This window comes from Theropithecus gelada, chromosome 14 (assembly GCF_003255815.1).
Source record: "Theropithecus gelada isolate Dixy chromosome 14, Tgel_1.0, whole genome shotgun sequence".
NCBI lineage: Eukaryota > Metazoa > Chordata > Mammalia > Primates > Cercopithecidae > Theropithecus > Theropithecus gelada.
In genome coordinates, this window is record NC_037682.1 from 3,109,839 (window position 1) to 3,122,869 (window position 13,031).

General features: G+C 60.0%; 1 protein-coding gene across 2 annotated transcripts in view; it reads left to right on the plus strand.

The window, feature by feature from the left end:
- KCNQ1 (potassium voltage-gated channel subfamily Q member 1) overlaps positions 1–12,379 on the plus strand; it is a 400,428-nt gene extending 388,049 nt beyond the window's left edge. For both annotated transcript variants that reach the window (XM_025357922.1, XM_025357923.1), the window contains exon 16: positions 11,135–12,379. In XM_025357922.1, the coding sequence (XP_025213707.1) occupies positions 11,135–11,371 (237 nt within the window). In that variant the 3' untranslated portion in view covers positions 11,372–12,379. The remainder of the gene's footprint in view (positions 1–11,134) is intronic.
- Positions 12,380–13,031: the final 652 nt, after the last annotated feature.

The window sequence follows — 13,031 nt, forward strand, 5'->3', positions numbered from 1 at the left end:
CACCCACCAGCAGGGACTGGGTGATGATGTCAGCAATCCCCACAGAAAGGAGGGCTGCACAGCCGTCCCAGGAGCGAACTGTCCACGTGATTCTACGTGCAGCCTCCACAAGCGTGTCGCATGGAAACAAGCAGTGGAGAGCCACATGGTGTCACATCACGCCTCGCCTCACTCATGCTAAGCGTTGCTGACCAGGCAGAATCAGGCACGAGCTGCATAGTAAAGTTGCTGGAAGGAGAAACATCAGATCCCTAAGCTGGTTACCTGGTAGGCAGGGGCCCTAGAGGGAAATGGGGCAGGTGAGACAGGGATGTGTCTTGAAATGTCTTTATTTGGCGGGAGAATGTCTTCATAGAGTACTTATGTCATGAAAAACCTGTACACAGAGTAGTTTTGAAGCAAACGTGTGAAGCGTTCACAGAAAGGGTTCAGGAGGACGAGCACCCCAGCAGCAGAGAGCCCGTGGGCTGGGGGCACGGGGCATGGCGGCCCTCTCCTGGGGATGGGCAAGGTGGGGCACGTGGGGCTGAGGAAGAGGCTCACATAGTGTGCGTGTTTGGGAGCACCCTGGGCAGTGTCTCGAGTGTACAGAAAGAAGACAGTCTTGAGCCAGCAGGGACAGCCAAGAACGCCCTGGGAGAGGCCTGGGTGGAGAGAACACAGCAGGCTGTGGGCGTGGCCGATGCTGGGGGACAGAGGTGGCCAGAGGCCTCTCGGTGCTGCCCAGGGAGCTGGGGACCAGGGGCCTCATCCTTCCCCTGAGCCCCTCCCTTCAGGCCCAGGGAGTGGCCTGGGGCCCAGGAGAGCCTGGCCTGCACTCACAGTCTCCGTTCCCAGACACGCCCCGGCCTGAGCCCCCAGGCTGCACTGTGCCACAGAACAGACTCACCAGCCCCTCCCTGCTCGAAAGGTGACCAGGGCCCAGGTCTCCTAGCGAGCAAGAGGCCATTGAATTGTGCAGTGCCCTGCCCTCGGGGAGACGGCCTCTAAGAAGCAAACACCACCAGCAGGGACCGGGCAGACAGAGGTGGGGGATGGAAAGCAGGGGAAGTGACCACAGCCAAACCAGGAGGGAGAAGGGAGGGGGCCTCACCAAGGAGACCCTCACCTGGGGCCTGGAGAATGAGAAGGGCCTGGAGGCTAAGGAGAGGGGTGGGTGCTCCAGGAGGCAGGGTCAGCCCATGTGAGGGTCCTGAAGTGGGAACCAGAGGAAACTGGCTCTGGGGCAAGAAGGGCAGTGTCCAGGGGACCACAGGGGCCCAAGGCAAGGGACCCTTAGCCGAGGCTGGCACCAAGTCTGTATCTCGAGAACAGCGGGGAAGCCTCAAGGGTCCTCACCTAGCGAGTGGACGTTGTGTGGGAGATGAGCAGGTGCTTTCTCTGTCTGCAGGAAGGAGAAGGGGTCACGGGCCTCAGAGGCCTTCATCTTAGAGAAAAATGGTGGCAACAGACAGAGGGAGCCAGCCCAGAAATGTTCCGGCCCACGTTCAGGAATATTTGGGGTATATCTGCTGCATGCCAAGGGCAGTTTCAGGAAGGGAATCTACTTCTGAGAAGCAAACACCACCAGTAGGGACTGGGCAGGCAGAGGTGGGGGACGGAAGGAAGCCAGACTGATCTCACATGGCTCACATCCACTGGTGAGGTGGGGGGACAGGTGCACAACTATCCCCATGCCGGTCAGGCTCCTGGAGGAGTGTGAAACAGCATTCGGAAAGAAGGAAGCAGGCTTGGGGCTGGGGGCCGGGGACCGGGGCACTGGGAAGCAGGCTGCAGAGTGAGGCCAGGGATGGGGGCTGGGCCAGACCACAGGGTTGGGAGTGGACTCTGGCATTTATCCAGAGCCACTGAGGGTTAGAGCCTACGACAGGGGTCTGACTTCCAGTGGAATGGGGCCACCCTGCTGGGCTGGGAAAGGGAGGCTAGATGAAGTATCGAAGGTCTGCTTGTGGTTTTCCGGGGACAGCGAGGGGCATTGCTGGGGTCCTAGGGGCTGGTGCACTCAGGAGTTCCAGATGGCCCAGGAAGTGGCTGAGGGCCCAGGGTAGGGGAGGATGTGGGGGCAGCGAGGCTGGTGTGGGCAGACCTGGAGCAATGACGTGGGAGTGGCCAGGCAGCCCTGGCTTCCCCTGCCTACCTGCCCCCGTGGCTGGGCTGGGGTTTGGCTGAGGCAGCAGAGTGCTCGCTGGCTCCCTGAACAAAGTGTTCTGCCTGGTGTCCCCTGGCCTCTGGGCCTCCGTGGGCTCGCCAGAGGGGGCAGCTCAGGAGGCAGCGGCAGAGAATCAAATGCAGGTGGGGCCTGTGCCTGCCGCCAGCACAAACACGGCTCCTGGGCCTCCAGCCTGCCCTGCATTCCAGCCCGCCTGGCCCCCAAACAGCGGCCGGTGGGACCAGCCCCACCTAGGTGGGCAGGTGGGCAGCTGACCCAGGCTCTTGGGCAGAGCTGCCCCCACCTGGCGTCTGCCAGCAGGACGTTCCTGAGGCCAAGCTAGGGATGGGCCAGCCCTTGGGGAGGCTCGAGACCCCATCCCAGCCTGGGGCTTCCCCACCCCCTCCCACCTGGCTGGCAGTAAGGCAGCTCCCTGGCATCTGGGTGCACCTGGGCCCCCCTGCCCAGGCCCCTTCCAAGGGAGGAGGGCAAAGGGGCTCCAGTGCTACCCAGGGAGTGATGTGCCACGTGGGCCTCCCTGGCTCTGCCACTGACTCCCTCCAAGACCTCTGTCCCCACCCTGAAGTTGACATGAATGTCCGCACAGAGCAGCCTCTGCAGGGCTGTGAGATTGTGGACGTGACAGGTCTGGCTCTGGCATAAATGTCAGCCCCAACCCAGATGCAGAGAGGGAGGGAGGTGGCTAAATGTCCAGGAGCATGGGGCCATGTGGCACCGGCTCGTGTCAGCAGACACAGCACACGTAGACCCCTGAGGGCTATGACGAGGTGAGGGCTGAGCCGAGGGAGAATCTAGGAAGGCGTCCAGGCTGAGAGGAAGAGAGGGGAGGCTCTGGTGGCTGGAGCCAGCTGGGGGAGGGGAGGCATCAGGGGCTGGAATCCCTCAGCCTCCACAGCCATGGTACGGACTTTGTTGTTTGCTCCGAGTACAAAGAAGAGGCCTTCTCCGGGTTCTTAGCAGAGGAGCGAGCCCTCTCCGACCAGGGGGAAAAGAGGGGAGGTTATGAGGTCACCTGGGACAGGGCGGGTTCCAGCTCCCCTCGCCACTCCCCGACTGGACAGCAGAATGAGCCTGTTGTCTTTCACCTCCAGACAGCAGGGCCTTCGCCCCCGGTATCAAAGCATGTACAAGAGCAATCACTAGGGCAGTTCTGCATAGACACCAAAGTACATGAGGACGTGCAGGAACTTTGTGCCGTCGACCCTTGAACAACGCGGGGTTGGGGCACCGACCCCCAAACTGCCCCGTCAGAAACCCATGTATAACTTTTGACTCCCCAGAAACTTCACTAACAGCTTCCTGTGGACTGGAGGCCCTACCAATAATATAAACAATCAATTAACACATATTTTGTATGCTTCATGTATTCCAATAAAGTCAGCTAGAGAAAAATGTTATTAAGACAACCATAAGGAAGAGAAAAGATATTCATTCAGCGTAAGCAGATCATTGTAAAAGTCTTCATCCTCGTCATCTTCATGTTGAGTTAGCTGGGGGGGCAGGGAGGGGTGGCTCTTACTGTCTGGGGTGATGGAGGAGGAAGAAAATCCGCGTAGAAGTGGACCCGCACGGTTCAAACTTGTGTTGTTCAGGGTCAGTGATATACAAAAAGAACATTCGAATCCAGTGGGGAAAAGGTAGATCATGCCATAAGTGGTGGGGTATCAACAGGATAACCCGCCAAAGTTAAGTCTGTAGGTCAGAATCAATCCCATGCGATTCAAAGATTTAAGGGTAAAACACAAATCAAAAAAGTATTAGGAAAAAAGATTTTGGTGTTGGAATGGAGGAGGCCCTTCCAAGCATGCACAGGATGAGAAGGCATAAACGAAAAGATGGATGGCTTTGACCACGTGAAAAAGTGAAACCATAAGTAAGACCTCTGTGTGGCAAAACAAAAAAATAATAAATGCCATAAACCCATACACGAGACAAATAGCACACTAGGGAAAAACATGTGTGATGTGTACTTGACATCTTTCTTAACATACAGAGTCCTTACAAATCAATGAACATGAAAAGGCCCAGTCCCAGCCTCAGCTTCTCTGCCCAGCACCCACCCTGGAAGGGAGTGGGCTTGAGGGGCTTCTGCCCCCTCACTCCATCCTTGGGGCCCCAGGAAATTGGCCAGGGCCTCCCTTACTAATTCAACAAACATTTCTGCAGCACTAACTCTACCGTCCATGTGTTTACTGGGCACCTTCTAGGCTCCAGGCTCTGGAAGACTGTCTGGGGTTAAGACGGTGACTGTCCGGCCTAGAGCTGGGCCTCCAGCTGGTGGCAAAACACCAAGCAAGGAGATCGATAAACGAGGACGTTTCAGGGAGTGGTGAAGGCTTCGAGGAACACAGGGAGAGACGAGATGAGGAGGCCACCCAGGATTTTGAGCTAAGGTTATACAAAGCAACAGAGGACAGTGTTCCAGGCAGAGGGAACAGTGGGTGCAAAGGCCCCAGGGCCCAATTGAGATGGACGTGCTAAGTGCTGGAGAGGGGCCAGTGGAGGAGACACCCCTGGGGGCACTGCAGAAGGAGACTGGATTTTACTCCCAATCCAGTGGGAATTCTGCAGGAGGATTTGGCCCAGGCTGGGAGGGAAGGCTCAGCCTGGCTGTTGCCTGGAGCAAGTTGGGGACAGGTTGGGGGCATAGCCACATGGCGAGGTGGTTATGACGGCTCAGGCAGAAGATTCCGCAAGCCTGGGCAAGGGGCGTGGGGGGCAGGCTCAGAGCACATGCTCCAGATCAGACAGCCGCAGACACCAGGCACACACCAGGGACCCTGGGTAGTTGGTTGTGCCCTGTGGATACAGGATTCGGGCCAGCTTGGGAGGCATCTGAGCTCCTGCTGGGACACACTGAGCTGCGGGGCTGGTGGCCTGCATGCCTTGGAGCCCCTGGAGAGAGCAAATAGCTGACGGAGACATCCTAACCCAGGTCCCAGGAAGGGAACCAGAGTCATGTGGTGATGATCCCGAGGCATCCCCCACATCGGTCAGCCAGGGACATGGCGCCCCTGAGACCCTTGGGGGGCCAAGCATCCGTCGGTGGGCAGAGGCTGGCAAAAGTGGATGTCAGCAGCAGCGGGAAGGGTCTTTCACCATCCTGGCCCTCTCTCAGAGGGAGGCAACCCCACTCCTGGGGGGCGGTCAGTGAGGGCCAGCCAGGCAGCAGCAGACCCAGGAAGGGTGTTGGGGTGGTGCTGACCAGGCCCCCGCCACGTGATTGTGCTGTGCCGAGGACCCGCTGAGGATATAACTGACCGTGAACAGTGTGGGTCCCCAGCCGCAGCAGAGCTTCCTCTGGCTGCTCGGCAGACAACAGTGAGACATCAGGGACAGCAGCAAGGATGACGCTTTGGTCTGCAGCCTCTGAGGGGCCACACTCACCTCAGTGCCTGCCAATTCAGCCCCACCGCAGGCGCCAGTCCCGAGCCTGAGCACAGGGGCTGCCACGACACTCGACTCTCTGGGCCAAGACTCACACCCAGCCTGGACACTGCCCAGGTGGAGGGCTCTGGGGGACAGGTGGAGCAGCTGGTATGTGTGTGACCGTGGGTCCCAGACTCAGTGCCATCTGTCTCCCCATTAGGAGAGGACACCTGGTACCTGCCCAAGCACCCGTGCCATGGGACTTGCTGCTTGCTCTCCATGCAGCTTTGTCCCAGCAGCACCCCCAACTCCTGTGATGGTTTGCAGGGGGTTCTCACCTCTGTAGCACACACAAGGCCTGGGAGTGCAGGCAGGTGCACTCCAACCCTTGGGCAACTCAGAGAACAACCTAATGGAAAGTGAAGGGAATTGTGCAAGATCACAGGCAGGGTGGTTCCTGCGTTCTTGCACAGTGTCCCACACTCTCATACAGCCACAGGTGCGTATGAGGTACACATGTGCCGGCTCACCTAGCATGCCTCCCATGTGCACAGCAATGCTCCTTTGGCCTCAGGTCACAGGCACACATCTGCGATTGTATGTGCACTCAAGGAATCCCTAACGATCGTGGTCATTGGGTGGCTCGCCGTGCACTGAGCACCACGCTCTGTCCCTGGTGTCTTCATGCCTCAGTCCGCTTGATCCCCGCAGCATCCTCCTGGGGAAGGTGCTACAGCTGCCACATTTTATAGGCAGGGAAACTGAGGTTCAGAGAAGCAAAAGTGACTTGCCCAAGGTCACCCAGCCAGGAAGTGGCAGAGGCAGTCTGACCCCAGACCCGCTACGGCACACACACGCCTGCCTGCACACTCCCGTGAGGAGGTGCCGTGTCCCAGCCAGCCTGCGTGCCCAGGGCCCTGCAGCGGTGTGGCAGGTTCTGAGGCCGTCTCCCACTGGCCACAGCACAGCAAGCTCCAGCAGCGCAGCTGCCCGAGGGCCTGGCAGTAAAACCTCAGCAGTGAGAAACACGGGCGACTTTTGTCCAAGAACTGAAGCACTAAAGCAAAGTCAAACACAATCACGTCGTGCCCTGCCATGAACTGTGACCTTACCACGGGCTGTGACCTATTGCCGCTTGTGCCCGGCTCCACACGGGAGCCGGGGCTGGCATCCGATTGCTCGGAGCCTAGTATTAAGCGTTCTAGGTACCGCCTTGAGAGTGGCTTACTAACTATTGGTTCCTCAGGGCAGACAGGAGGAAGGCCAAGGTGACCTTTGCCCTGTGACCCCACAGAGGGCCCCAGGGAGACCCTGCCTGGTCTTGACACTGCCCAACGAGAATGCTAGAGGGAGCAGTGACTTTGCTGCCTCCTGGGGAGCTGCAGCCCTGGCAGAGCACAGGACCCCCACCCTGGGAGCAGCAGGTGTGCCCGGCCTTTCCCGCCTGTCCCTGTCCAGTCTGGCATCCATGAGGCCAGGGCCTTTGGCGGTCCTAGGCGGGGATCAAGGCCGGGCAGGTTCTGCAAAACTTTCCCTTGAAAGACTCTTTTTCAGGATTTTCTTTTGAAAACAAATTCATAACCACATCAAACAGGAATCCCCGTTGCCTTGGGTTTGATCGCCGGCCGCCCGGGGCTCTCTAACTAGCTGTTATTCTAATTGCTTTTTTCTCTTCCGAGGGCTGCATAGGTCTCTTATGGTTATTAATTTGGTGAGTGCAGGCTGGGCACAAAGCAGCTTTTGTCTGCCTTGCCTTTTAATCACTATCAAATTGCAAATAATGGCGGGGGCCGAGATCCCCAAAATTGATCTGTCCCAGCAGTTCTTGGGGAACCGGCCCCAGTGCCTGGAGCATGCACTGCCTTCAGCTCCCCGATGGCACCTGCCCGGATGCATCCCCTGTGGGTGGGGTATGGCCTCAGCCATGTGAGGTGCTTCTCAGGCTCCTCCATCGCCACCAAAACCAAACATGCCAGCAAGATGAAGGCACCCTGCCTGCAGAGTGGTGGGGTGGGAGCCTTCAGGGACGCAGGCTGTGACAAGTGCTTGAGTCAGAGCTAAGTCTCTGGGGCTGCAGAGGAGCCACCTGTAGCCCAGGCCTGGGCCCTTCCCACAAAAGGGGCAGCATCAGGATGCATCAGACTGTGAACCTGCCCTGGGCACCCAGCCCACATCCTGGCCCACCCCTGGGACCTCTGTCACTAGCAGCTGGGATGATGAGAGCATGTCTCTGGGGCCAAAGACCCCAGCCAGTCCCTCAAAGCCCCAGTTGGCACAGGCAGCAGTTGAGGTGAGCTTGGGATCAGCCAGAGCCAGGCATGGGCTGATACTGGCCCGGGCAGCTTCCGGGAGCCCTTCAGTGTCAGTCAGAGACAAGCTCGGCCCTGTGGCTGCCTCCCTACCCCAAAGGTGGCTGAGTGCCTCTCTACACAGTGCCGAGGCTCCCTGCCGGGAGGAGCTGTCACCAAGGTGGCTCAGGACTGAGCGCTGGCACCAGTCACACCCTCAGCCTGCACACCCTGCCTGTGGCCCTGACACCCACTGTCTCCTTCTGTCCCAAGAATCCCCTATGAAGGCCTCCACGCCCATTAGCACATGTGGGACTTGGACAGATGTTCGAGTGCCGTAAAGTGAAAATTTATGAAACCACAAATGTTCATCTGTGATGTATTTGGTGCTTTAATTAATGCCAAACCAATTGATACCCAAGCGGGGGCCTGCACAGTTAGTGACAGTAAGCCATGCAGAGCAAGCCTCGTCCAACGCTACCAGCATGCAGGACTCAGGGAGCCGAGGTGGGTCCTGGACACAAACCTGGGCTTTGCCCTCAAAGACCCAGGCTGGCTGCACCTTTGATCTGCTATGCTCTCGTAGGTCTCTGGGCCTCAGTTTCCTCATGTGCACCCTGAAGGCTGAGCAACCTCCCGTGCCTCCCGCCAGGCACAAGCAGGTCGTGGGACTGAGAGGGCTGGTCCTGCCGGCAGCAGGAGACACAGGGGTCAGGGTGTGGGTGAACAAGAACAAGACCTCAGGCCGGTCCCCCTCCCAAAGGCCCCGCCCCATCCTGCCTTCTGCTGTCGCCAGCTCCCTGCCTGACACTGTGTCCTCCCCCGTGGCAGCTCCACGGTCTCGAGATGGAGCCTTGGGGTGGGAGCTGTGGGGACAGGATGGGAGACATAGCACTCTCAGCCGGTGACCCTGACCCTCTTTTCCTGGGCCTCAGTGTCTACATCTGTGGGATGGGGTGTGGACCTCTGTGGCTGGTCCCCAAGTGGCTTTGCAGAGCCCTGAAGTGCTGGCAGGTCCTTGGGTGTGAGGGGCCCCGGTGGATGGCCTTGGGCCCCTGCCCCTGGCAAACCACAGAAGCCCTGCACCCCGTTCCTCCACAGTCCAGGCTTCACATCAGGTTTATCTGGGAAAAATAAAAGATGGGGCTCCCTCTGGCCTGGACCGTCAGACCTTGGACGTACACCTGCCCTTGTGCTCAGGACAGGTGGGTCTCAGACTCACCCCATACCTGCAAGGCAGAACCACAGGGGAGCCGGGGAGCCTCCACAGTGCAGCCCCCACCACCCAGGACTGGGAGTGGGTCCCCTGGACTCCTGCTCTGGGCAGGGCACAGTCCCGCCTCCCACGTGGAGGTTGCCCAGCTAGCCCTCTAGACAGGCCGGCTAGCCCTCTAGACAGACGCTCGACCCCACTCAGGCAGGCGCCCCCCTCTCATCTCAGCCTCTCACAGCACCCTGTTGACCACCTCTTCCTTACCATGCTCAGCCTCCATGGTAGGTGCCGTGGGTGACGACCATAGCACCCAGCCTTTGAAGCTGGCCTGGGCCCACCTGGACTCTGGCAAACTGCTTGCTCCCTCTCTGGCCATCTCGGGGCTTGTGCCCACGTCACCCAGCAGCATCTTCCCTGGGGTGGTCTCACCCGCACAGAACCCAGCCCTGGCCCACACTTTGCCCCAAGCCTATCCAGTTGGATCAGCAGTGGGGCCGGGCGCATGAGGGACACGGCCTGCCCGGAGCAGCTAGGGTGCAGACACCTCAAGTGCGCGGCCAGGTGGACCAGGCCAGCTCCCGCCTGCTGCCTGTCCTTAGGGCCAGTGGCTGTCATTGTTGTGGCTGAGTCATCTTGGTGCCTTTCTCTGGAGCCACATGTTTCCCTGAAGCAGCTCTGCTGTTCAGCCCTTGTCCGGTGCTAATCTGGTTGCCCCTCCCGCACCACTTCTAGGTCTTTCCAGGCTTCCAGGTACCCACGGTGGGGAAGGGCCTACTTCATTCTCCACAGAGTACGCTGAGGGGCTCTCCTGCAAGAACACCGCAGGCTGAAGGACCACCCCTGTCTCCTGTGGCCACCAACAGAGCTGTACGCCCTCCCCGAGCCCTCCCTCATGCTGGGGCCCCCAGGTCCACCCTCCTAGGGAAAGGGATCCCCAACCTGGACTCCCTCACCTGCCTTAGTCTGCCCTTGGGGTTGGCCCTGCTCTACCCAGCACCTGCTCTGAGGGTGCCGGCCTGCCGGCCAGGGCCTTCCAGTCTCCCCATCAAGGCTGGAGGGCCACTTCCCACCCAGGGCTGGGCTCCAGCCTCATTCCCCAGCGGTGCTGTCCTTCCAAGGAGCTCTCAGACCACCTGGCTTCTCTGCTGACTCTGCAGCCCTGCGAGGCCTCTGAGCACCTACTCTCTGCGCCAGGTGCATCTCGGGTTCTGTCCTGCCTTGACCTCCCTGCCAGCTTTGCAGGGCAGCCACCCTGGCACATAGCTCACTGCAGAACCAGCCCCTGAGAAGGTGGAGGCCACATGGCTAGCCAGAGGGCATGCTCTGGGGCACTGCTTTGACCACAGAATGTGGGTGCAGATGGTGTCTGGGAAAATGGTGCTGTCCCTGCCAGGTTAAAGAAAGGGCATGGTGGTTCCTGGGGGATGACAAAAAACCCCACCCCTACCCCATTGCAGAAAGCATCGCAGAGGCACAAGCCCCCTGTGCCCCTGTAAGCCCCTCCTGGTGGTGGCCCAGCAGGGGCATCCCCTGCACACCCAGGCAAGGCCCAAGGCCTCTGCCTCCTCAATCACTCCAGGCCCTGCCCATGAGCCAGCCTTGCTGAACTCTGCCCTCTGTCCAGTTCTCCTCCAAACGGAGTAGACACAGCCCCCAGCCTTTCTTGACCCTTAACCCAAAGGTCCCCAAGCCTGGCCTCAAGAAGCCAAAGGCTGCCGCAAACCCAAATATTCCAGGTCCGGGTCCTTGGTGCAGACCCTGCCATGTGGGGATGTGGCACAGAAGGCCAGCCAGCCTGGGGAGCAGAGGAGGAGGAGAGGAGAGCTCCTGACCCTGAGCCTACATGCCTGTGGACACACACAGGGACTCCCAGCACGCATGGGATGGACTCCAATGGGCACACATGCACATTCCTTGCACACACACGGGCATGACCGAGGGTCTTGCAGACATAGGGTGCACACGTGCGTGCCGCCTGCATACAGCACACACTTGCAGAGATGGTTGGCACCTTCCCTTCCCCGGCCCCTGAGGCTGTCTACACACCTGGCTGCTTCCCACCACTGACTCTCTCGTCTGCCTTTGTCCCCACAGGTGACGCAGCTGGACCAGAGGCTGGCACTCATCACCGACATGCTTCACCAGCTGCTCTCTTTGCACGGTGGCAGCCCCCCCGGCAGCGGTGGCCCCCCCAGAGAGGGCGGGGTCCACGTCACCCAGCCCTGCGGCAGTGGCGGCTCCGTTAACCCTGAGCTCTTCCTGCCCAGCAACGCCCTGCCCACCTACGAGCAGCTGACCGTGCCCAGGAGGGGCCCCGACGAGGGGTCCTGATGGGGGGTTGGGGCTGGGGGGTGGGCCTCAGAGGGGAGGCCAAGGGCGGCCCCACCTGGCCCTCTCTGAAGATGGCCACCTCCTGAAAGGCCCAGAGAGAAGAGCCCCGCTCTCGGCGGCCCCAATACCCCGTGGACCATGCTGTCTGGCACAGCCTGAGCCTGGGGACTCAGCAAGGCCACCTCTTCCTGGTCGGTGGGTACTAGAAGTTGGCTGGGTGTGGGGAACCCGTCTCAGGTCTGAGTTGTTACCCCTAGCGCCCTGGGCCCCCACATGGTGATGTTGACATCACTGGCATGGTGGTTGGGACCCAGTGGCAGGGTACCGGGCCTGGCCCGTGTATGGTCAGGAAGTAGCACAGGCTGAGTGCAGGCCCACCCTGCTTGGCCCAGGGGGCTTCCTGAGGGGAGACAGAGCAACCTCTGGACCCCAGCCTCAAATCCAGGACCCTGCCAGGCACAGGCAGGGCAGGACCAGCCCACACTGACTATAGGGCCGCCGGCAATAAAAGCCCAGGAGCCCATTTGGAGGGCCTGTGGCTGGCTCCCTCCCTCTCAGGAAATGCTGACCCCATGGGCGGAAGACTGTGGAGACTGCTCCTGGGCCCCCAGCTACCAGCAGGAGAAACAGTCTCACCATTTCCCCAGGGCACGTGGTTGAGTGGGGGGAACGCCCACTTCCCTGGGTTAGCCTGCCAGCTCTTCCTAGCTGGAGAGGAGCCCTGCTCCCTGCCCCCAAGCCCGCTCTGCGTGGGACTCCTGCCTCCAACCCCTCTCCCAGTCCCAGCAGTCAGCCAAACACACAGAAGGGGACTGCCACCTCCCCTCGCCAGCTGCTGAGCCGCAGAGAAGTCACGGTTCCTACACAGGACAGGGGTTCCTTCTGGGCATTACGTCGCATAGAAATCAATAATTTGTGGTGATTTGGATCTGTGTTTTCATGAGTTTCACGGTGTGATTTTGATTCTTAATTGTGCAAGCTTTTCCTAATAAACGTGGAGAATCACAGGCTGGGCTGGGCACTGCTCTCACCTTGGTTCCTGGGGCATCCATGGGGTCTCTGGGACAAACTGGGGCTCGGCCTCCACATCCCTGGCCAGCTCCTGCCAATGCCTGCGGGCCTCTGGGTAGCTTCCTCCCCAGGAGAGCCTCACCCACGGACAGGACCCCTGCAGTTCCCCTGGAAGCAGTGCCCAGGTGGCCGTGGAATAGGGACGCTCTGTCCGTGTACTGAGGTCAGGGTTCAAAGGGTTCAGAGGGGCTGCAAGATGCCATCAAAGGCTCCAGCTCAGCGATGTTGCTCCTGATCTGGGCCCTGGGCTGGCCCTGGCCATGGAGTGCAGTCACAGTGTGGTCACTCCCTGTCTTCCAGCAGACTCTATGCCCCTGGGGCAGGTGGGCTCTGTCTGGGCCTCTCTGTCTGCCCCTTCCAGGCCAGGGTGGCCCTTGGCCAAGGACCCACATGCTCCACTCTGGGAGCAGGCCCCACCCAGGCCCACTCCCCAGGATGCCAAGGGCTAGACTCTGGATGGGGTGTGGTGCAAGGAAGGCCTGGGGCCCCTGAGGCTCCCATATGCTCACCCCTGTCCTCCTCCAGGCCTCTGTTTCCCCATTGGTAACATGATGCTCCCTAAGCCTGTCCAGTTCTCTGAGTGGGACAG